Below are 23,928 nucleotides of genomic sequence, written 5' to 3'. Positions count from 1 at the left end.
AGCTTTCTTGCCTGTAATGCCAGCACTTGGGAGGCCGAGGCAAATCATCTGAGGTCAGGAGTTCAAGACCAGCCTGACCAATATGGCAAAATCCCATCTCTACTAAAAAAACAAAAAATTAGCCAGGCGTGGTGGTGGGCACCTATAATCCCAGCTACTCGGGAGGCTGAGGCAGAGAATCACTTGAACCCAGGAGGCAGAGGTTGCAGTGAGCAGAGATCACACCATCGCATTCTGGCCTAGGCGACAAGAATGATACTCCGTCTCAAAAAAAAAAAAAAATTTGCTTTTATTTTGCAAATGAGCAAATTTAATAGTTGCTATAGGTCTTGGGAGATAATGGACAAATAACCACATTTTTTTAGACACTTTTTTTTTTCTCAAAAAAAAAAAAAGTAGCCAGGATGGTCTCGAACTCCTGACCTCATGATCTCCTGCCTTGGCCTCCCAAAGTGCTGGGATTACAGGCGTAAGCCATTGTGCCCAGCCTATCCTGTTTTTAAGAGACTATGTTGCCCAGGCTGGTCTTGAACTCCTGGGCTCAAGTGATCCTCCTGCCTCAGCCTCCCAAAGTGTTGGAATTAAAGGCATGAGCCACTGTGCCCAGCTTATAACCACGTTTTTATTTTCACAATAGTACAGGACACCTTGCTATATTTCTTTTTTTATTATTTATTATTTTTTTAAGATGGAATCTCCACTCTGTCACCCAGGGTAGCATGATCCTGGCTCACTGCAACCTCCACCTCCCAGGCTCAAGGGATCCTCCGGCCTCAGCCTCCCAAGTAGCTGGGATTACAGGTCTGCACAACCACGCCCGGCTAATCTTTATATTTTTAGTAGAGACAAGGTTTCACCATGTTAACCAGGCTGGTCTCAAACTCCTGGCCTCGGGTGATCTGCCCACCTCAGCCTCCCAAAGTGCTGGGATTACAGGCATAAATCACCGCACCCAGCCTATTATATATATATGTACACACACACACACATATATATATATATTTTTTTTACGGGCATGAGTTACCACGCCCAGTCTGTATTTCAAGAGAAGCAGTCTACTAAATTTACTCACAAATCCATAAGATAGTTTCTGTACAACCACCTTAGATGCTGTAAGTGGAAACTAGGAATTGGTTTCATTTGGATTTTTTTATTTTATTTTTTATTTTTTTCCAAGACAGAGTCTCACTCTGTTGCCCAGGCTGGAGTGCAGTGGCTCAATCTCGGCTCACTGCAACCTCTGCCTCCCGGGTTCAAGCGATTCTCCTGCCTCAGCCTCCCGAGCAGCTGGGATTACAGGCGCCCGCCACCATCCCCAGCTAATTTTTGCATTTTTAGTAGAGACAGGCTTTTGCCATGTTGGCCAGACTGGTCTTGAACTCCTGACCTCTGGTGATCTACCCGCCTCAGCCTCCCAAAGTGCTGAGATTACAGGTGTGAGCCACCACACCCGACCACATTTGGATTTTCAAACCTAACTTCAGTGTTTGTTATTTTTCACCTGTTTAGGTAAACTTCTATACAGACACACAGCAGTTCTATCAGACCTTCCAAAAGAAAAACCCCATCTTTAACTGTGGAAAATAAAACTGACACACAAAATGGCCTTAAATGTGGCAGGGCACAACTAGACGTGGAGAGCATGAGTTGCTTTTCCGTGCAGAATGTTTAAATCCTCACAAATTCAAAGTTCTAGGCCAGGTGCGATGCCTCACACCTGTAATCTCAGCACTCTGGAAGGCTAAGGCCACCCAGATCACTTGAGGTCAGGAGTTAGAGACCAGCCTGGCCGACATGGTGAAACCCCATCTCTACTAAAAATACAAAATTAGCCAGGCGTGGTGGCACATGCTTGTAATCCCAGCTACTTGTGAGACTAAGGCAGGAGAATTGCTTGAACCCGGGAGTCGGAGGCTGTGGTGAGCCGAGAACACACTATTGCACTCCGGCCTGGGTAACAAGAGTGAAACCAACTCTGTCTCAAAAGTAAAATAAAATAAAATAAAAATACAAAAAATTAGCTGGGCATAGGTGGGCGCCTGTAATCCCAGCTACTCAAGAGGCTGAGGCAGGAGAATCGCTTGAACCCAGAAGGTGGAGGTTGCAATGAGCTGAAATTGTGCCACTGCACTCCGGCCCGGGCAACAGAGTAAGACTCCATCTCAAAAAAAAAAAAAAAAAAAAAGTGGCCTGGTGTGGTGCTCACTCCTGTAATCCCAGCACTTTGAGAGGCTGAGGTAGGTGGACCACCTGAGGTCAGGAGTTCAACCTGGCCAACATGGTGAAACCCTGTCTCTACTAAAAATGCAAACAATTATCCAGGTGTGGTGGCAGGCACCTGTAATCCCAGCTACTCAGGAGGCTGAGGCAGGAGAATCGCTTGAACCCCGCAGGTAGAGGTTGCAGCGAGCCGAGGTCCCACCATTGCACTACAGCCTAGGCAATAAGAGCAAAATTCCGTCTCAAAAAAAAATAAAAACATTCCTTCAATTATGGCAAGACACTCTTACTCAAATTCACTTTCTTTCTTTCTTTTTTTTCTGACAGAGTCTCACTGTGTCACCAGGCTGGAGTGCGGTGCGATCTAGGTTCACTACAACCTCTGCCTCCCTGGTTCAAGCGATTCTACTGCCTCAGTCACCGCATGAACCACTGCGCTGGGCCATTTCAAATTCACTTTCTAAAATGGTGTAAGGAAAGGTTTTAAGACTAGACGCGGTGGCTCACGCCTATAATCCCAGCACTTTGGGAGGCCAAGGCAGGTGAATCACGAGGTCAGGAGATTGAGACCACCCTGGCTAATACAGTGAAACCCTGTCTCTATTAAAAATACAAAAATTAGCTGGGCATGGTGGTGGGCGCCTGTAGTCCCAGCTACTCCGGAGGCTGAGGCAGGGAATGGCGTGAACCCGGGAGGCGGAGCGTGCAGTGAGCCGAGATCGCGCCACTGCACTCCAGCCTGGGCGACAGAGCAAGACTCAGTCTCAAAAAAAAAAAAAAGAAAAAAAGGTTTTAATTTCCTATGCCAATAAAAGTGTTTCCCCCATTCTGATTGAAATAAAAGGATAAAATTGAGGGGTTGAAGAGATCAGAAAGACACCGGGAATACAGGGAATTGTAACATTTACTGAGTTTTACACAAATTAATTCACTAATCTTCACAACAACTATATGAAGCAGCTATTCTCTTCAATTTATAGGTAAGAAAACTGAACTTCAGAAAGTTAAGAAATCTGTACCATCTTCCAAAAGAAACAGAACCAAATTTTTTTTTTTTTTTTTTTGAGAAAGAATCTCAGTCACCCAGGCTGGCATGTGATCCTGGTGTGATCTTGGCTCACTGCAACCTCCACCTCCCAGGTTCAAGTGATTCTCCTGCCTCAGCCTTCCAAGTAGCTGAGATCACAGATGTGCGCCACCATGCCTGGCTAATCTTTTGTATTTTTAATAGAGATGGGGTTTTGCTATGTTGGCTAGGCTAGTCTCGAACTCCTGGCCTCAAGTGATCCACCCGCCTTGACCTCCCAAAGTGCTGGGATTACAGGTGTGAGTCACTGCACCCAGCCTGATTTCTTGCTCTTAATCTGCATTCCATTAACAGCTAGTTTCCTCGAGAAGCAGGACACACGCTGTTTTACTCAAGTTCCCCAATGTCTGGGCTAGTACCTCCCTACAGAAGATGCTTAATAAATATCTGCTAAATATAGAAACTAAAAGATAAAGCATTCTTTTGTATACCATTTTCATTCCAAATGGTAACATACCATTGTTCTATACTTTGCTTTTGTAAAGTTATATTTATTTTTATTTATGTATGTACACACACACACACACACACACTTTTTTTCTTTTTTTTTTGAGATGGAACCTCGCTCTGTCACCCAGGCTGGAGTGCAGTGGCGTGATCTTGGCTCACCACAACCTCCGCCTCCCAGGTTCAGGAGATTCTCCTGGCTCAGCCTCCTGAGTAGCTGGGATTACAGGCACGTGTCACCACACCCAGCTAACTTTTGTATTTTTAGCAGAGACAGGGTTTCGCCATGTTGGCCAGACTGGTCTCGAACTCCTGACCTCAAGTGATCTACCCACCTCAGCCTCCCGAAGTGCTGGGATTACAGGTGTGAACCACCGCGCCCAGCCTTATAAGTAATATTTTGAAGGTTAAAAAAAAAAAAGATAACAGGTTTGTTTCTCCAAAGAAGCTATACGAATGGCCAAAAAGCACATGAAAGGATGTTCAATATTACTAGCCACCAGGTAAATACAAATCAAAATCACGATGAGATACCACACTATGCACTCACTAGGATTACTATAATCAAAAAGACATAGAAATGCTGGTGAGGATTTGGACAAGGTGAACCTCATTGATTGCTGGTGGTACAACCACTTTGAAAAACAGTATTCCACTGCCTCAAAAGGTAGAGTTCGCATATGACCCAGCAATTCTATAATACTCTTAGGTATAGGCCCAACATAAAAGCAAGCATATGTCTACACAAAAAATTATACACAAGAGCCAGGCACAGGGGCTCACACCTGTAATCCCAGCACTTTGGGAGGCCGAGGCATGTGGATCACAAGGTCATGAGACTGAGATCACCTGGCTAACACGGTGAAACCCCATCTCTACTAAAAATAGAAAAATTAGCCAGGCGTGGTGGCAGGCGCCTGTAGTCCCAGCTACTCAGGAGGCTGAGGCAGGAGAATGGCGTGAACCCAGAGGCAGAGCTTGCAGTGAGCCAAGATCGCGCCACTGCACTCCAGCCTGGGCAACAGAGCAAGACTCCATCTCAAAAAAAAAAAAAAAGTGGAAACAATCCAAAGGTTCATCAAGTGATGACAACGCACAAAGTGGTTTTGGGGTGTATCCACACAACAGAATATTACTCAACCATAAAAAGGAATCAAGGGCAGATGCATGCCACAACATGGAGGAACCTTGAAAACGCTATGTTAAGTGAAGGAAGCCAGTTGTAATGTATAATTCCCTTTATACGAAATGTACAGAATAAACAAATCTGTAGAGGCGAGAGTAGATTTACCATGTTGCCCAGGCTGGCATCAAACTCCTGGCCTCCTGCCTAGGGCTGGGAAAGTTGGGAGGAATAAGGAGTGACTGCTAATGGATACATGGTTTCCTCTGGGGATGACGAAAATATACTAAAACTTACTTTTCCAACTGGGAGAAAAGGAAAAAAATGAAAATATAATAAAACTCATAATGGTGATGGGTGCATAACTGTGAATATACTAAAAACCACTGAATTGTATACTTTAAGTTGGTAAACTGTATGGCATATGAATTATATCTCAATAAAGCTGTTATTTCTTTAAAAACTGGCATACTTAGCAGTTTTCCTACTTACTATCTACAACCAGTTATTTTCTTCTTTTTTTTAATTTTTATTTTTTTAAGAGATGGGGTCTCACTCTGACACCCCAGCTGGAGTGCAATGGCACAATCATGGCTTACTGCAGCCTCAACCTGCTGGGCTCAAGGAACCCTCCCACCTCAGCCTCCTGAGTAGCTGAGACCACAGGTACACACCACTATCCCTGGCTAACTTTTGTTTTTGTAGAGACGGAGTTTTGCCATGTTGCCCTGAGCTCAAACTCCTGAGCTCATAGGATCCACCCTCTTCAGCCTCCCAAAGTGCTGGCATTACAGGAGTGAGCCACTGCACCTGGTCAAAAATTTTTTTATAAGACTGAGGGGCCGGGCGCGGTGGCTGAAGCCTGTAATCCCAGCACTTTGGGAGGCCGAGACGGGCGGATCACGAGGTCAGGAGATCGAGACCATCCTGGCTAACACGGTGAAACCCCGTCTCTACTAAAAAATACAAAAAACTAGCCGGGCGAGGTGGCGGGCGCCTGTAGTCCCAGCTACTCGGGAGGCTGAGGCAGGAGAATGGCGTAAACCCGGGAGGCGGAGCTTGCAGTGAGCTGAGATCCGGCCACTGTACTCCAGCCTGGGGGACAGAGCGAGACTCCGTCTCAAAAAAAAAAAAAAAAAGACTGAGGCCAGGCATGGTGGCTCACCCCTGTAATCCCAGCACTTTGGAAGGCTGAGGTGGCAGATCTCATGAGGTCATGAGTTTGAGACCAGTCTGGCCAACATGGCAAAACCCCTTCTCTACTAAAAATACCAAAATTAGACAGGTGTGGTAGCACGCGCTTGTAATCCCACCTACTCAAGAGGCTGAGGCAGGAGAATCATTTAAACCGGGACGTGGAGGTTGCAGTGAGTCAAGATCATGTCACTGCACTCCAGCCTGGGTGACCGAGAAAGACTCTGTCTCTTAAAAAAAAAAAAAAAAAAAAAAGACTGAAAGGACATACTCTAAAATATTAAAAAGATTCCTCTGGGCAGTAGCATCATGGATAATTTCTTTTTTCTGTGTTTTTGTATCTATGCAAATTTTATAATTTATACAATTAACACACATATTTTAAGAGAACATTATGTTACTAAAATGTAACGCCCATCTTAAAACTAATATATAAAGAAAAAATAAACCTGAGACCCTAAAAAAACTTCACTGGAAAATATTTTCTTTTCTTTTTTTTTTTTTTTTTTTGAGACGGAGTTTTGCTCTGTCGCCCAGGCTGGAGTGCAGTGGCCGGATCTCAGCCCACTGCAAGCTCCGCCTCCGGGTTTACGCCATTCTCCTGCCTCAGCCTCCCGAGTAGCTGGGACTACAGGCGCCCGCCACCTCGCCCAGCTACTTTTTTTGTATTTTTTAGTAGAGACGGGGTTTCACCGTGTTAGCCAGGATGGTCTCGATCTCCTGACCTCGTGATCCACCCGTCTCGGCCTCCCAAAGTGCTGGGATTACAGGCTTGAGCCACCGCGCCCGGCCTGGAAAATATTTTCTAAAATCTAAACTTGACTCTAATACTAGATTCTCAAGATGACAACCTAAGCAAGCTATGTACCCCTTTCAACAGAAACTAGTAATACGGTTTCATGTAATAAAGACACCCACTTTTCAGAAACCCAGGAAATAAGTTTTTTTTCACTTAGGCTATAAAAAAATCCCCCTGCTTATACAGTTTATTTATTCTACAATCTAGAAAGGAAAAGTCTAAATAGGTTCCTTCCTGCTTTAAGGTATTAGAACACAATGTCTTAATAAGTCATTATATGGGGTAGATCAGCTAGAGAGGATGCAAGAGGTCAAAGGACTTGATTAAAAGATTTTCAGGGCCAGGCGCCGTGGCTCAAGCCTGTAATCCCAGCACTTTCGGAGGCCGAGACAGGCGGATCACGAGGTCAGGAGATCGAGACCATCCTGGCTAACACGGTCAAACCCCGACTCTACTTAAAAAACACAAAAAAACTAGCCAGGCGTGGTGGCGGGGGCCTGTAGTCACAGCTACTCGGGAGGCTGAGGCAGCAGAATGGCGTAAACCCAGGAGGCGGAGCTTGCAGTGAGCTGAGATCCGGCCACTGCACTCCAGCCTGGGCGACAGAGTGAGACTCCGTCTCAAAAAAAAAAAAAAAAACAACAACAAAAAAAAGATTTTCAGGAAAACATCCCTAGTGACTCTTATCTTTCCTGAGAAGAGGGGGGAAATATGCCAAATATTTAACTGCAATACTTGAGTAAAAGATTTTTAGAATCATGGAAAAAAATAAAAGACTCATTATATTGCCTTCCCTTTATACATCAAACGCAAATTCTGGATGATTTGCACATCATGAACATCTGGCTCTTCTTCTGGACCTTAACTTCGGAGAAGATATTATAAATCAAGGACTCAGCAATTTTAAGTGTTAAAAAGGGGCAGAGTTAAACTGGGATCTATCCAAGCCATACTTAGACAGAAGCAAGCAAAGGAGCAAACAAATATCAAACTACTTAATTCAAGTCGGAAGTATTCTAGAGCTTATGCTTATAGAAAACATTAGGGCTGCAAAATGTCTGCCTGTAGTCTCATTAGCATTCCTGCAAAGAGGCAGATGAGAATACACTTCCCCGGAGTAAGAGACACCACGGAGGGTTCCCAATAGGGATTCTGTAATAGGACTACTTCCTCTTTTCAAAGATTTTTGAAAACCATACTTTTAAGATTTTGCTGCTGAACCACAATAAACAATTAAAAAGTAGACCCCCCATGGAGTTAGTGCTAGTGGAATCTGTCCTTCTGGAAGTGCCAGATGGAGATTCACAAAAAAAAAAAAAAAAAAAGCTCTTTACTAATTGTGGCCAAGATTCCTTGGTACTTGGTGCCAGGGCCAGGATATTACCCCAGATGTCCTAGCCAAATTCAAGGTTGGCTAATTACAGTCTGACAACCTACAAACAACAACAAAAAGGCCTCCCTCTGTTCCCTTGATTGAAACCTGAAGAGGTCGCTCTTCTTTGAAATTATTTTTATTTTTTAATTTAGATTGAATAGCGCACTTTAATGTGTACTTTGGTTTTTGGGTTTTTTTTTTTCTGAGACAGGGTCCCACTCTATTGCCCAGCTCGGAATGCAGTGGTTTGGTTTTTGGGTTTTTGTTTTTGTTTTGAGACAGGGTCTCACTCTATTGCCCAGCTTGGAGTGCAGTGGTATGATACAGCTCACTGCAGCCTCCTGGGATCAGATCTTCTAGGTTCAAGAGATCCTCCTGTCTCAGCCTCCCAAGTAGGAGGGACTACAGGCACGTACCATCACACTCAGCCAATTTTTTTAAGGTTTTGTAGAGACAGGGGTCTCAATGTGTTGCCTAGGCTAGTGTCAGACTCCTGGACTCAAGTGATCCTCCTGCCTTAGTCTCCCAAAGGGCTGGGAGTACAGACATGAGCCACTACACCTGGCCAAAAACCTGTTTCGTTTTGTTTTTGGGTTTTTATTTTTTTTGAGATGGAGTTTAGATCTTTTTGCCCAGGCTGGAGTACAATGGCGTGATCTCAGTTCACTGCAACCTTCACCTCCCAGATTCAAGCAATTCTCCTGCCTCAGCCTCCCAAGTAGGTGGGATTACAGGCGCCCATCACCATGCCTGGCTAATTTTTCATATTTTTAATAGAGACGGGGCTTCACCATGTTGGCCAGGATGGTCTTGATCTCTTGACCTCGTGATCCACCCACCTCGGCCTCCCAAAGTGCTGGGATTACAGGCATGAGCCACCACGCCTGGCCCAAAATTCTTGTACAGTACCATCGGTCATTACGGTTTCCCTTAAGAGTGCATTGTAACTCAAATGCCAACTTAAAGCATACGGATTCTTTGAGTTCTGCCTACATGGGAAACACACTATGTATATTAAAAATACTAAAAAATTAGCTAGACGAGGTGGCATATGCCTATAATCCCAGCTACTCAGGAGTCTGGGGCATGAGAATCATTTGAACCCAGGAGGTGGAGGTTGCAGTGAGCCAAGATCACACCAGTACACTCCAGCCTGGGTGACAGCGAGGCTCTGTCTCAAAAAATAATAATAAATAATTTTTTTAAAAAATATGACGTTGTTAATAGTTTAAAGCCTCCCTAAACAGCTATCTAAAAACTTGTATCTAGGCAAATACTAACAATTGACACTGCTTTCCAATTAAAATTGAAAAGACTTAACTAAAGTTTTCTATTAAACATAGATTTTGGTTGGGCACGGTGGCTCACACCTGTAATCCCAGCACTCTGGAAGGCCAAGATGGGTGGATCACCTGAGGTGAGGAGCTCGAGACCAGCCTGGCCAAAATGGTGAAGCCGTGTCTCTTTTTTTCTTTTTTTGAGACGGAGTTTCGTTCTTGTTACCCAGGCTGGAGTACGATGGCGTGATCTCGGCTCACCGCAACCTCCGCCTCCTGGGTTCAAGCGATTCTCCTGCCTCAGCCTCCCTAGTAGCTGGGATTACAGGCATGTGCCACCACGCCTGGCTAATTTTTTTGTATTTTTAGTAGAGATGGGGTTTTTCCATATTGGTCAGGCTGGTCTCAAACTCCCGACCTCAGGTGATCCACCCACCTTGGCCTCCCAAAGTGCTGGGATTACAGGCATGAGCCACCACGCCCGGAATGAAACCGTGTTTCTACTGAAAAAACAAACAAACAAAAAACCCCACAGATTTTGAACCATAAAACTTTAAAAAGGATGGCTTTGCTACAAAGTGCGCAATTCCAGGAAAAAGCTACATATGCCAATATCAAGTTATCAGGCCTCCCAAAGTTAAGCAAAGATCCTGGGCCGGGCGTGGTGGCTCACGCTTGTAATCTCAGCACTTTGGCAGGCCAAGGCGGCTGGATCATGAGGTCAGGAGTTCAAGACCAGCCTGGCAAAGATGGTGAAACCCTGTCTCTATTAAAAAATACAAAAATTAGCTGTCCGAGAGAAGATGGCCGCCCCAGCAGTGTCCGGGCTTTCCCGGCAGGTGCGATGTTTCGGTACCTCTGTGGTCAGACCATTTGCCAAGCTTGTGAGGCCTCCTGTTCAGGTATACGGTATTGAAGGTCGCTATGCCACAGCTCTTTATTCTGCTGCATCAAAACAGAATAAGTTGGAGCAAGTAGAAAAGGAGTTGTTGAGAGTAGCACAAATCCTGAAGGAACCCAAAGTGGCTGCTTCTGTTTTGAATCCCTATGTGAAGAATTCTATTAAAGTGAAAAGCCTAAATGACATCACAGCAAAAGAGAGGTTCTCTCCCCTCACCACCAACCTGATCAATCTGCTTGCTGAAAATGGTCGTTTAAGCAATGCCCAGGGAGTCGTTTCCGCCTTTTCTACCATGATGAGTGTCCATCGCGGAGAGGTGCCTTGCACGGTGACCACCGCATCTCCTTTAGAAGAAACCACACTCTCTGAATTAAAAACTGTCCTCAAGAGCTTCCTAAGTCAAGGCCAAGTATTGAAATTGGAGGCGAAGACTGATCCGTCAATCATGGGTGGAATGATTGTGCGCATTGGAGAGAAGTATGTTGACATGTCTGTCAAGACCAAGATTCAGAAGCTGGGCAGGGCTATGTGGGAGGCTCTCTAAGTGCTGGTTTTCTGCCATCAGTGAGAATTCTTAAACCTGGAGCAACAATAAAAAGCTTCCAGAACAGGTCAAAAAAAAAAAAAAAATACAAAAATTATCTGGGCGTGGTGGCGGGCACTTGTAATCCCAGCTACTCAGGAGGCTGAGGCAGAGAATCGCCTGAAGGTGGGAGGCGGAGGTTGCAGTGAGTCAAGATGGTGCTACTGCTCTCCAGCCTGGGCGATGGAGCGAGACGCCGTCTCAAAAAAAATAAAAATAAAAAGCCAGGCGCGGTGGCTCACGCCTGTAATCCCAGCACTCTGGGGAGCCAAGGTGGGCAGATCACGAGGTCAGGAGATCAAGACCATCCTGGCTAACACAGTGAAACCCCATCTCTACTAAAAATACAAAAAATTGGCCGGGCGCGGTGGCTCAAGCCTGTAATCCCAGCACTTTGGGAGGCCGAGACAGGCGGATCACGAGGTCAGGAGATCGAGACCATCCTGGCTAACACGGTGAAACCCCGTCTCTACTAAAAATACAAAAAAAAAAAAAATAAATAACTAGCCGGGGGAGGTGGTGGGCGCCTGTAGTCCCAGCTACTCGGAAGGCTGAGGCAGGAGAATGGCGGGAACCCGGGAGGCGGAGCTTGCAGTGAGCTGAGATCCGGCCACTGCACTCCAGCCGGAGCGACAGAGTGAGACTCTGTCTCAAAAAAAAAAAAAAAAAAAAAAACAAAAAATTAGCCAGGCGTGGTGGCGGGTGCCTGCATTCCCAGCTACGTGGGAGGCTGAGGCAGGAAAATGGCATGAACCCGGGAGGTGGAGCTAGCAGTGAGCTGAGATCGTGCCACTGCACTCCAGCCTGGGTGACAGAGCAAGACTCCACCTCATTAAAAAAAAAAAAGTTCTGAATAGTCCTGAATAGATGGATACAAATAGGAAAGTATACACTCAATAGCACATCTGAACATCAAGTACTGGGCTGGCCTTTGTGTCATTGCCAAGGTATTCTATACATCACTTAAAATAACCTGAACTGGGCTCAATTTCTGTTCACTAGCTGTGTGGACTTTTAGGCAAATTAGGGAAATTATTTTGAGCCTCATTTTCCCCCATATCTTTATCTTCATCAAAATCATTAATAGGCCGGGCACGGTGGCTCTTGCCTGTAATCCCAGCACTTTGGAAGGCTGAGGCAGGTGAATCACAAGGTTAGGAGATCGAGACCATCCTGGCTAACACGATGAAACCCCATCTCTACTAAAAATACAAAAAAATTAGCCAGGCGTGGTGGCAGGCACCTGTAATCCCAGCTACTCAGGAGGCTGAGGCAGGAAAATGGCGTGAACACAGGAGGTGGAGTTTGCAGTGAGTCGAGATCGTGCCACTGCACTCCAGCCTGGGAGACAGAGCAAGACTCTGTCTCAAAAAAAAAAAAAAAAAAAAATCATTAATAAGATGACATAGTCATCACAGTAGTAAAAGCCTACAGTCCTACAGTCCCAGCTACTGGGGAGGCTGAGATGGGAGGATCACTTAAGCTCAGGAATTTGAGTCTATCCTGGGCAATATAACAAGACCCCTTCTCAAAAAATTAATTAATTAAAAATAACATGGTTGCTGGGAGCAGTGGCTCACACCTGTAATGCCAGCACTCTGGGAGGCTGCAGTGGGTAGATCACCTTAGGTCAGGAGTTCAAGACCAGCCTGACAAACACAGTGAAACCCCATCTCTACTAAAAATATAAAACTAGCCAGGTGTGGTGGTATATGCCTGTAATCCCAGCTACTTGGGAGGCTGAGGCAGGAGAATTGCTTGAACCCAGGAGGCAGAGGTTGCAGTAAGCAGAGATCATGCCATCCCACTCCAGCCTGGGTGACAAAAGCGAAACTCCATCTCAAAAAATAATTACAACAATAACATGTTGCCCGAGTGCAGTGGATCACACTGGTAATCCCAACACTCTGGGTGGGAGGATCTCTTGAGGCCAAGAGTTCAGAAAAAAAAATTTGCTGGGCCGGGCGGTGGCTCACGCCTGTAATCCCAGCAGTTTGGGAGGCCGAGGCAGGTGGATCATCTGAGCTCAGGAGTTCGAGACCAGTCTGGCCAACATGGTGAAACCCCCTCTCTACTAAAAATACAAAAATTAGCCAGATGTGGTGGCATGCGCCTGTAATCCCAGCTACTTGGGATGCTGAGGCAGGATAATCACTTGAACCTGGGAGGAGGAGGTTGCAGTGAGCTGAGATTGCTCCATCGTACTCCAGACTAGGGGACAAGAGCAAGACTTCATCTAAAAAAAAAAAAAAGGAATATGCTGTGTGTGGTGGTGCATGCCTGTAGTCCTAGCTACTTGGGAGGCTGAGGCAGGAAGATGGCTTGAGCCCAGGAGTCCAAGGCTACAGTGAGTGATAATTGTGCCACTGCACTCCAGCCTGGTGACACAGTAAGACCCTGTCTCTAAAAAATAAAATCAATTTTTAAAAAAGGCATAAAATTATTTGGTTTTTGTTTTTGTTTTGAGATGGAGTCTCACTCTGCCACCCAGGCTGGAGTGCAGTGGCTGGATCTCAGCTCACTGCAAGCTCCACCTCCTGGGTTCACACCATTCTCCTGCCTCAGCCTCCCGAGTAGCTGGGACTACAGGCATCCACCACCACACCCGGCTAATTTTTTGTACTTTTAGTAGAGACAGGGTTTCATTGTGCTAGCCAGGATGGTCTCGATCTCCTGACCTCGTGATCCACCCACCTAGGCCTCCTAAAGTGCTGGGATTAAAGGTGTGAGCCACTGCACCCGGGCAAATTATTCTGTGTATTTTTACATATTTCAACAAATACATATTTTAAGGGCCACAGCCTAGAAAGTCTTCGATGTCCTCCCTCCTCCTTCCTTCTCCCTAGGATGTTTTCCTCTCTGGGCTTTACATTCCCTCACTTCCTTTCAGTCTCTACTCAAAAGTCACATTCTCAGCTAGGTCTTCTCTTGCTGCCCTATAAAAAATTTCCGTTCTTCTAACTCTTATCCCCACTACTTTATACTTTCCCTTCTCTGATTGTTTTTTCTTTGCCATGTGTCACCTAACATACAATTCACTTTTTGTTTCTCGTCTGCCTTCCCTACTTGAAGGGAAGTTCCAAGAGAATAGGAATTTCTTTTATTCACTGTTGTATCACCAGCATCTAGAACAGCACCTGGCACACAGTACATGCTCAATAAATATTTGTTGCATGAATACCAAATAAGATCTAATTACAGCCCACAGATAGGTACATCATAGCCTGACAAGCTGCCTTTAGTGATGCTGTCACAGTTCAAAAATACTGCAAAAGAGAACTACAGATTTGCCATAATAAACAACACTGTCTACTCTTCATATCAAAGAAAAACACACTTGACCTTCCATCTCATTTGTACAAGAAGAGGAAAGAAGTTGATTATTTGGATAGTGGGGCTGGGCATAGTGGCTCATGCCTGCAATCCCAGCACTTTGGGAGGCCAAGTTAGGAGGATTGTTTGAGCCTAGGAGTTTAAAATCAGCCTGGGAAATATAGCAAGACGTCATCTCTACAGGAAAAAAAAATTTTTTAATTAGCCAGGCATGATAGCACATACCTGTAGTCCTAGTTACTCAGGAGGCTAAAGCGGGAGGACTGCTTGAGCCCAGGAGTTCAAGGCTCTAGTGAACTATGATTATGCCACTGCACTCCAGCCTGGGTGACAGAGCGAGACCCTGTGTCCAAAAAAAAAAAAAAATACTGCAAAGGAGAACTACAAGCCTGCTATGACTAATCAACACTGACTACTCTTCATATCAGAGAAAAACACATTTGACCTCTCAGAGAAGAAAGAAGTTGATTATTTGGATAGTGGAAAGTCATACAAAGTGAAAGTCTCAATTTAGTTAACAATATGTAGACAAAATTCTCTTGTAATGTTAACAAATATTAAACCCTCTTCCTGTGACTCTACTATACTACCTTCTGTTTTTTTCCTTTGGTTTGACTGCTATAAAATCAATCCTGACCTTTAGGAACCTTATATTTTCAATTAACTAAGAAACAGATGGGCGTGGTGGCTCACACCTGTAATGCCAACACTTTGGGAGGCCAAAGCAGGTGGATCACTTGAAGTCAAGAGTTTGAGACCAGCCTGGTCAACATGGTGAAACTCCAGCTCTACTAAAAATACAAACATTAGCCAGGCATGGTGGCAGATTGCTGTTGTTCCAGTTACTTGGGAGGCTGAGGTGGGAGAATCACTTGAACCCAGAGGCAGAGGTTGCAGTGAGCCAAAATTGCACCACTGCACTCCAGCCTGGGCAACAGAGTGAGACTCTGTCTCAAAAAACAACAACAACAACAACAACAACAACAAAAACTTAATTAAGGAAAAAAAAGAAAGAAACATTTACTGAGTACATGGAACTCCGCAGAATTCTGCAAGGGTCCCATAACATGAAGACCCTGGCCTTGATATATCTATTCAAGGAAGACCAGAAATCCACCTGTAAGTAAGAATGAAGAACACCAGGTGCCCAGTATGTGAAAGATTCAAAGGTGCCTACCTTTGTATGGGCCATAAGAGAATCAACTCATCTCTTACACACCATCCACTGGCTTTCGAATCCCAGCAGGCAGCACTTAAAAAGCAAGAATCAGCCGGGCACGGTGGCTCATGCCTGGAATCCCAGCACTTTGGGAGGCTGAGGCTGGTGGATCACTTGAGGTCAGGAGTTTGAGACCAGCCTGGCCAAAATGGTGAAACCCTGACTCTGCTAAAAATACAAAAATTAGCCCAGTGCCATGGTGTGCACCTGTAATCCCAGCTACTCGGGAGGCTGAGGCAGGAGAACTGCTTGAGCCTGGGAAGCAGAGGTTGCAGTGAGCCAAGGTCGCACCACTGCACTCCAGCCTGGGCGACAGAGCAAGATTTTGTCTCAAAAAAAAAAAAAAAAAAAAAGAGGCCAGGCACGGTGGCTCAAGCCTGTAATCCCAGCACTTGGGAGGCCGAGGCGGGCAGATCACCAGGTCAGGAGATCGATACCATCCTGGCTAACATGATGAAACCCCGTCTCTACTGAAAAATATATATATACACAAAAAACTAGCCGGGCGAGGTGGCGGGCACCTGTAGTCCCAGCTACTTGGGAGGCTGAGGCAGGAGAATGGTGTGAACCCGGGAGGCGGAGCTTGCAGTGAGCTGAGATCCGGCCACTGCACTCCAGCCCGGGCCACAGAGCAAGACTCCGTCTCAAAAAAAAAAAAAAAAAGAATACGCTAGGCGCGGTGGCTCACGCCTGTAATCCCAGCACTTTGGGAGGCCGAGGCGGGCGGATCATGAGGTCAGGAGATTGAGACCATCCTGGCTAACAAGATGAAACCCTGTCTCTACTAAAAATGCAAAAAATTAGCCAGGCATGGTAGCAGGTGCCTGTAGTCCCAGCTACTAGAGAGGCTGAGGCAGGAGAACCGTGTGAACCCGGGAGGCGGAGCTTGCAGCGAGCCGACACTGCACCACTGCACTCCAGCCTGGGCGACAGAGCAAGACACTGTCTCAGAAAAAAAAAGAATCAAACATGACTGAGTTAGTTCACGCCCCTTATGAGTCACATGGGATGTGACAGACTGAATTTTAGCCAGTAGGTAAAAAAAAAATTTTTTTAAGATAAGGACATCAGGCCAGGCGCAGTGGCTCACACCTATAATCCCAGCACTTTGGGAGGCTGAGGCAGGTGGATCACCTGAAGTCAGGTGAGATCAGCCTGGTCAACATGGTGAAACTCCATCTCCACTACAAAAATACAAAAAATTAGCCAGGCATAGTGGCAGCTACTCAGCTACTCAGGAGGCTGAGGCAGGAGTATCACCTGAACCCAGAAGACAGAGGTTGCAGTGAGCCGAGATCGCACCATTGCACTCCAGCCTAGGCAACAAGAGTGAAACTCCATGTCAAAAAAAAAAGATAAGGACATCAGATTCTAAACTCCTCAATAGGACAGAAACCAGATTAGCTTATGTCATGCTCAAGCACAAGCTGTGAAGCTCAAACAATGATTGAAAAAGTAGGGAAGGGCAAAATCTTGATCTTCAGGCAAAATACCTACCCAGGGTCCCACCCAGTTTCGGTTTTCCCCTTTGAATTAGGTCTAGTGGAAGATGTACTTAACTGCTTTTTCTGAACCTTAAAAATTGGGCACAAGCCTTTGGCCAATTACCCACTTCAACTTTGCTTTAATGAAGACCAGCCTTGGGGCCAGGTGCGATAGTTCACACTTGTAATCCTAGCACTTTGGAAGCCCGAAGCCGGTGGATCACGTGAGCCCAGGAGTTCAAGACCAGCCTGGGTAATGTGGTGAAACCTCATCTCTACCGCAGATACAAAAAATTAGCTGGGCGTGGTGGTGCGTGCCTGTAATCCTAGTTACTCAGGAGTCTCAGGCACAAGAATCACTTGAACCTGGGAAGCGGGGATTGCAGTAAGCTGAGATCGGGCCACTGCACTCAGCCTGGGGCAACAGATTGAGGCGCCCTCTCATTGATTGATTGACTGATTGGTTGATGGACAGACAGACTAGCCTTGCATTTTGCCATAGGTTCCCTATACTAATCAAATAACTAAGCACCTGAAGTCAGAATACCTGAGTTCACACGCTGGTTAAAGGTATTCTGACTTCAGGTGCTTAGTTATTTCATTAGTATAGGATCATACACCACCACTTAGCTATATGACCCTGGTCAAATTACTTGACCTTTCTATCACCCTCCTGCCAAATGCACATGACGACAGCACGCTCACTGGGTTGGGGTTGATTAAATGAAATAAAACACATAAAAGACTTTCCCAGGGCCTGGCCACAAGATGCCTTCAATAAATGTTCATTGTTATAATTTACAGAGAAAAAAAGGCTACAAGTCTGAGAAGCGACATGCCTAGGGATACTTGCTAAAGGTTATCATTAAATCTAAAAGTCAAATAAACACATTCCTGACTCTGGGATACTCTCCTGATTCGTGGATACCATCGGTAACAGTAGTGATAAAAATCAAATAATAAGAACAGCCAGAATCATAACCCTAATGACAGCGGTGGCCACAGTACTTAATACTTAGAGCGCTGCTAGGGGCCACCGTCCTAAAAGAGGAAGAAGGCCAGGCTGCTGAATCACACACACACACACACACACAATTACAGAATCTTCTCCACCCTCTTTTTTAAAAAACAGTTCACTAGCGCCCAAGTTTTGCTAAAAGCAGGTATCTAAACCGGTGACGGACAACGTGTAATTTCTTCATACCAAAGAGGTGGGGCTGTGTAGGGAGGAGGGGGTGGCGCTCGGCTCCTGCCAGATGGAAAAGCCACATGAAGTGGACAAACAGCAAGATTCAGGATTCACTCCCGAATCAAAATCCGATTTTTGAAAGGCAGGACCTTCCAATTCGGGCAATCGCTAGGTTCTGCTTGTAAAATAACCTCTGAACAAGTGTCATCTGCCTTCCGCGCCAATCCCCTGCCGCGGTAGAAGGTTCGGGTTACCGGGCACCGGTGTGATTTCGGAAACCCGAGAGCGATCTGGCCACCTCCAGCCTTCCCCGGTCTCCAAGAATCACAGCCCCACTTGGGAGCGAAACAAAAGCCGGGGCAGCAGGGGAAGCCGGTCCAGGGTGCCCTCCATGCCGGCTAGCGGGCGCCGGGCACCCAGGGCCTGAGGAATGCTCAGGTGACGGGCGCCGCGCCCGGGGCAACAGGTCCCGCCCGGCTTTGGCCTCCCGGGGGTCCAGCCGACCCAACATCCACCCCGAGGCCCAGGGGAGAGAGCTGGGCGCCTGGGAGAGAGCGCCGCCTGGGGCGGCGCAGGGGCAAGGAGTCCAAGCTCCATCTTGAGGCGGGCGGAGGAAGCGAAGGCCCGGCTCGGCGCTGCCAGGGCCGCCACTTTTCCAGCTCCGGAGGGGCCCCCCAGGGACCCACGGCCTCCGGCGCCGGCCACCCGAGACTTCCGCGGTCCCCTTCCGGACGGCTCCGGCGCGCAAGGCTCGGCCCCGCTCCCGGACGCCGGGCTTCGACCCCCGACCCGACCCTGGGCGGGCCCCGCGGGCTGGAAAGCGGGCAGGGGAGGGGGGGTGCCGGGAAGGGGTGAGGGCCCGCGCCGCTTCCTGCTCACCTCGTCGGACGCCGCGGGTCGCCGCCACCTGCCTCACTGCAGCAGCAGCAGCCGCCGCGGCCGCCGCCTCCCGCCTCCCGGCTCGTCGGCTCGGGGCGGGGAGAGCGTGACGCGCCGCCGCCGCCGCGGGGCCGGGCGGGCGCGCGCCGCCAGGAGAAGACGCCGCGCGGCTCCTCCCCGCGCTCCGCCGCCGCGCCCGCCTGGCCGGCCCGGCCCCCCGAGTCCGCACCGGCCCTGCAGCCCGCGCCCGGCCCCGCGCCGCCCCTCCGCCTCTTTGTCTGCGCCCACCGCGGCCCCGGGAGGACCCTGGACCCAGCGCGCCCGCCGGTCCGCCCCCGTAACCTCCCGAGCCCCGACTTGGGGAGCAAGGTGCGAGGGAAAACCCAGAGGCCTGCTCGGAGGGGCTTCTCGTCATTTCTGCAAAGTGTTCCCAGAATTTGCAAGTCACACCCGACAGCCCGATTCAGCCTCAACCTCAGCCTGCTCTTTGGGGCTGATTCATTTGTTTGCCCTCCCCTTCCCGCCAGACAAGGGTGAGAAATCCTTTGAAACAGGCTGCAAGGCGCTTCCGACAGCAGGTTAAGTTGGGGATTGGGAAGGATCATCTCTGCCCTCGCCTCCCTCCAGGGAAAGACCCTGGATGAAGCGTCCCTGGGAAAAATGCTGAAAGGAGCTGTAGAGCAGGTTAAGCTTGGGAAGAACCATCTCTGCTGCCCACTTCCCTCCGGGAAAGACCGCGGGTTAAAAATCCTTTGAAACAAGCCCAGGGTTTGCTCCGTTCGTTTGAGAAAAGCCCCTTTTATTCGCCCTGGCTGCTTGGACGGAAGCCCTGGTTAGTGTCCCATCCTCCCCCCCCCCCCCCCCGGGATTTCCTTTAAAAGCTTTTGAAGGGGACCGGAGGGAAGGCTGCAACAGCCTGCTCGGGGCTGGGGTAGCAGAGGGCGGCCAGCATTTCACTCCCATGGACCATGGCAACCCCAGAAGCCTTACATCTCCAAGGAAGAATTTGCAGCTGTCGGGGAAGCCCAGGATTTTGCGGTGGGTAAGGGGGCAGGGGCTTCCTCCTCCTTGCCAGTAGAAGAGAATAATCGGAGGGTGACCCCTCTAACTGACCTTTATTCAAAGCACCGTGCTTCCTGGACGAGCAGGGAGAGGGAACTGCTCCGGAAATGCACGAAGTTCTGAACAAAGTTAATTTGTCTCCTGGCCCCTCCTCTCCATTCATGTCTGAAATCCTTCCAAATGCTGTTACCTAATTCAACATTGCCCTAATTTACAGGCTGCAAGGTCAGGTGGTGGTGATACTCCTGAAATCCCATATCCATATTCCTAATCTGAAAGGCGCGCCTCACCCCCTAATCTAAACAGTCTTCAGCTGTAATCAGCAAGTTGTGGAATCATAGATGTCATAGAATGAGGCACAGACCACTTCTAATGGGGGAGCTCAGCTAGGAGCACTTATGGGCTTGTCTTCTCTACTCATTAGGCTGAGCCTGTCTTTTTTAAAAATATTGTTTTGGGGCTGGGTGTGGTGGCTCACACCTGTAATCCCAGCACTTTGAGAGGCCCAGGTGGGTGGATCACCTTCAGTCAGGAGTTCAAGACCAGCCTGGCCAACATGGTGAAACCCTGTCTCTAACAAAAAATACAAAAATTAGCTGGGCGTGATGGTGTATGCCTGTAGTCCCAGCTACTCGGAAGGCTGAGGCACGAGAATTGCTTGAACCCGGGAGGTGGAGGTTGCAGTGACCAGAGTTCAAGCCACTGCACTCCAGCCTGGGCGCCGGAGGGAGACTCTGTCTCAAAAAAAAAAAAAAAAAAAAAAAAATATATATATATATATATATATTCATTTTGTTCATCATGGAGTCTTGGCATTAATTTTTATTTTAAAAAAAATCATATCGGCTGTGCACGGTGGTTCCCGCCTGTAATCCCAGCACTTTGGGAGGCTGAGGTGGGCAGATCACGAGGTAAGGAGCTCGACACCAGCCTGGCCAATATGGTGAAACCCTGTCTCTATTAAAAATACAAAAATGAGCCAGGCGTGGTGGTGTATGCCTGTAATCCCAGCTACTTAAGAGGCTGAGGCAGAAAAATTGCTTGAATCCAGGAGGCAGAGGTTGCAATGAACGGAGATCGCACCACGGCACTCCAGCCTGGGGGACAGAGGGAGACTCCGTCTCAAAAAAATAAATAAATAAATAAATAAATAGCATATCACAAGATTATTTACCTTCACTGCCTCCTTCAATTGTGTGAGCAAGGCCTGGTCTCAGCCCTACTACCAGGGCATTGACAAGGCTCAGACCCCAGGTGGCCACTGTTAGGACTCAAAGGTCCTCCTTCAATATTCACATTCTGTTTTTAGATCTAGCCACTGTGCTTTTTTTTTTTTTTTTGAGACAGAGTCTTGCTCTGGCGCCCAGTCCAGAGTGCAGTGGAACCATCTCGGCTCACTGCAGCCTCCGCATTGTGAGTTCAAGCTATTCTCCTGCCTCAGCCTTCCAAGTAACTGGGACTACAGGCACATACTACCACACCCACCTAATTTTTTGTATTTTGAGTAGAGAGGGGGTTTCTCTGTGTTAGCCAAGATGGTCTCAATCTCCTGACCTCGTGATCCGCTTGCCTCCGCCTCCGAAAGTGCTGGGATTAGAGACGTGATGAGTCACCACGCCCGGCCACCACTGTGCTTTCTTAAATGCATGTCTTCTGTAAATATGAGAACAGCTCAATTGATGAGACATTGGAAGGTGGAAGGGATGTTGCAGAAGTAGAATGCAAAATAAGAGCTCTCAAGTCTTCATTTTACAAAGTGGGGAGGTGGGTAAATGCCTAGGGTTTTGTTTTTTGCTTTTTTCCCAAAAATAAAGGTTTAACGATATCATTAACATAACCAATAGGGATAATTAACAATAGTGGCAGGATTGTGTGGAAGGGAGAGGTAGTCGTGCCTTAGTCATAACAGAAAGTCAATAGATAACACCTACAGTTGATAAATAACACAAGTATATTTTTATGTGTTTTTGTTTTTGTTTTCTTGAGATAAGGTCTCATTCCTGTCACCCAGGCTGGAGCACAGTGGTGCAGCTATGACTCCCTGCAGCCTCAACTTCCTGGGATCAGGTGATCCTCCCACCTCAGCCTCCTAAGCAGCTGGGACTACAGGCATTTACAGCCATGCCCAGCTAATTGTTTGTATTTTTAGTAGAGATGGAGTTTTACCATGTTGCCCAGGATGGTCTCAAACCCCTGGGCTCAGCCAACCTGTCTCCCTCAGCCTCCCAAAGTGCTGAGATTACAGGCGTGAGCCACCGCGCCTGGCCCACAAGAATATTTTTAGAGGGATGGAAGTTAACACCAGAAGAACTAAAAGCAAAAATTTAATAGTCTCTGGAGAACAGGGCTAAGACTAAGGAGGAGTGAGGTAGAAGAACTGAGAACTGTTGCTTTTCTTTTCTTTTGTTCTTTTGTTTTTGTTGTAATTGTTGTTGTTGTTTTTGAGACGGGGTCTTGCTCTGTTGCCCAGGCTAGAGTGCAGTGGTGCAATCATAGCTCATTACAACCTGGAACTCCTGGGCTGGAGCGATCCTCCTACCTCAGCCTCCAGACTGGCTTGGACTACAGGCACGTGCCACCATGCCCAGCTATTTTTTTTTTTAATTTTTAGTAGAGCCAGAGTCTGTCTATACTGCCCAGGTCTCAAACTCCTGGGCTCAAGCAATCCTCCCGTCTCGGCCTCCCAAAGTGCTGGGATTATTGGCACGAGCCACTATGCCCAGACTGCTTTTAATTATAAACCTGAATGTATTTTATTTATTTATTTTTTTTTTTGAGACGGAGTCTCGCTGTGTCGCCCAGGCTGGAGTGCAGTGGCGTGATCTCGGCTTACTGCAAGCTCCGCCTCCCGGGTTCCCGCCATTCTCCCGCCTCAGCCTCCGAGTAGCTGGGACTACAGGCGCCCACCACCGCGCCCAGCTAGTTTTTTGTATTTTTAGTAGAGATGGGGTTTCACCATGTTAGCCAGGAGGGTCTCGATCTCCTGACCTCGTGATCCACCCGCCTCGGCCTCCCAAAGTGCTGGGATTACAGGCTTGAGCCACTGCGCCCGGCCGTATTTTATATTTTAAAACCATGTACAAGGCCAGGAGCAGTGGCTCACACCTGTAATCCCAGCAATTTGAGAAGCCAAGGCAGGAGGATTGCTTGAGTTGAGGAGTTGGAGACCCACCTGGGCAACATAGCAAGACCCCATCTCTACCAAAAAATATATTAAAAATTGGGCAGGCACAGTGGCTCATGCCTGTAATCCCAGCACTTTGGGAGGCTGAGGCGGGTGGATTGCCTGAACTCAGGAGTTTGAGACCAGCCTGGCCAACAGGGTGAAACCCAGTCTCTACTAAAAATACAAAAATTAGCTAGCTGTGGTGGTGTGCACCTGTGGTCCCAGCTACTTGGGAGGCTGAGGCAGGATAATCACTTGAACCTAGGAGGCAGAGGTTGCAGTGAACTTGTGCCACTGCACTCCTGCCTGGGCGATAGAGTGAGACTCCATCTCAATAAATAAATAAATAAACTGAGTGTGGTGGAGACTGAGGCAGGATAATCACTTGAACCTAGGAGGCAGAGGTTGCAGTGAACTTGCACCACTGCACTCCAGCCTGGGTGACAGAGCGAGAACTCCATCTCAAAAAAAAAAAAGAAATTGAAACCACTGTTTTTTACTGTATTGTCCTTGAATGGTGATAGGAACTATTAGTCCATGAGAGATTTAAAATCTTTCTAAACTGTAATGAATTAATGTAGACATCTTTA

The 23,928-nt window shown here is 47.4% G+C and overlaps 2 protein-coding genes across 4 annotated transcripts in view; one reads left to right on the top strand and one right to left on the bottom strand.

The window, feature by feature from the left end:
• The window catches only part of LOC117087875 (CAP-Gly domain-containing linker protein 1-like), a 50,593-nt gene extending 30,238 nt beyond the window's left edge, over positions 1–20,355 (bottom strand). For 2 of the 3 annotated variants that reach the window (XM_033218627.1, XM_033218638.1), the window contains exon 1: positions 19,111–19,260. The gene's annotated coding sequence lies outside the window, so the exon portion shown is untranslated. Of the gene's footprint in view, positions 1–19,110; positions 19,261–20,223 lie in introns of those variants that run through there. The other variant, XM_033218648.1, reaches the window with a different exon arrangement.
• Positions 10,315–11,053, top strand: LOC117087884 (ATP synthase subunit O, mitochondrial-like). The gene has a single exon (XM_033218662.1). The coding sequence runs from the start codon at positions 10,326–10,328 to the stop codon at positions 10,965–10,967; it is 642 nt and encodes a 213-aa protein (XP_033074553.1). The 5' UTR covers positions 10,315–10,325; the 3' UTR covers positions 10,968–11,053.
• Positions 20,356–23,928: the final 3,573 nt, after the last annotated feature.

The sequence above is a fragment of the Trachypithecus francoisi genome, unplaced genomic scaffold (genome assembly GCF_009764315.1).
Source record: "Trachypithecus francoisi isolate TF-2019V2 unplaced genomic scaffold, Tfra_2.0 Contig00694, whole genome shotgun sequence".
NCBI lineage: Eukaryota > Metazoa > Chordata > Mammalia > Primates > Cercopithecidae > Trachypithecus > Trachypithecus francoisi.
Note: the sequence above shows the minus strand (reverse complement) of the source record. Positions and strands in the feature narration are given on the sequence as shown.

Excerpts from the sequence above, each read along its gene's own strand:
- LOC117087884 (XM_033218662.1), top strand. The coding sequence starts at position 10,326 with ATGGCCGCCCCAGCAGTGTCCGGGCTTTCCCGGCAGGTGCGATGTTTC.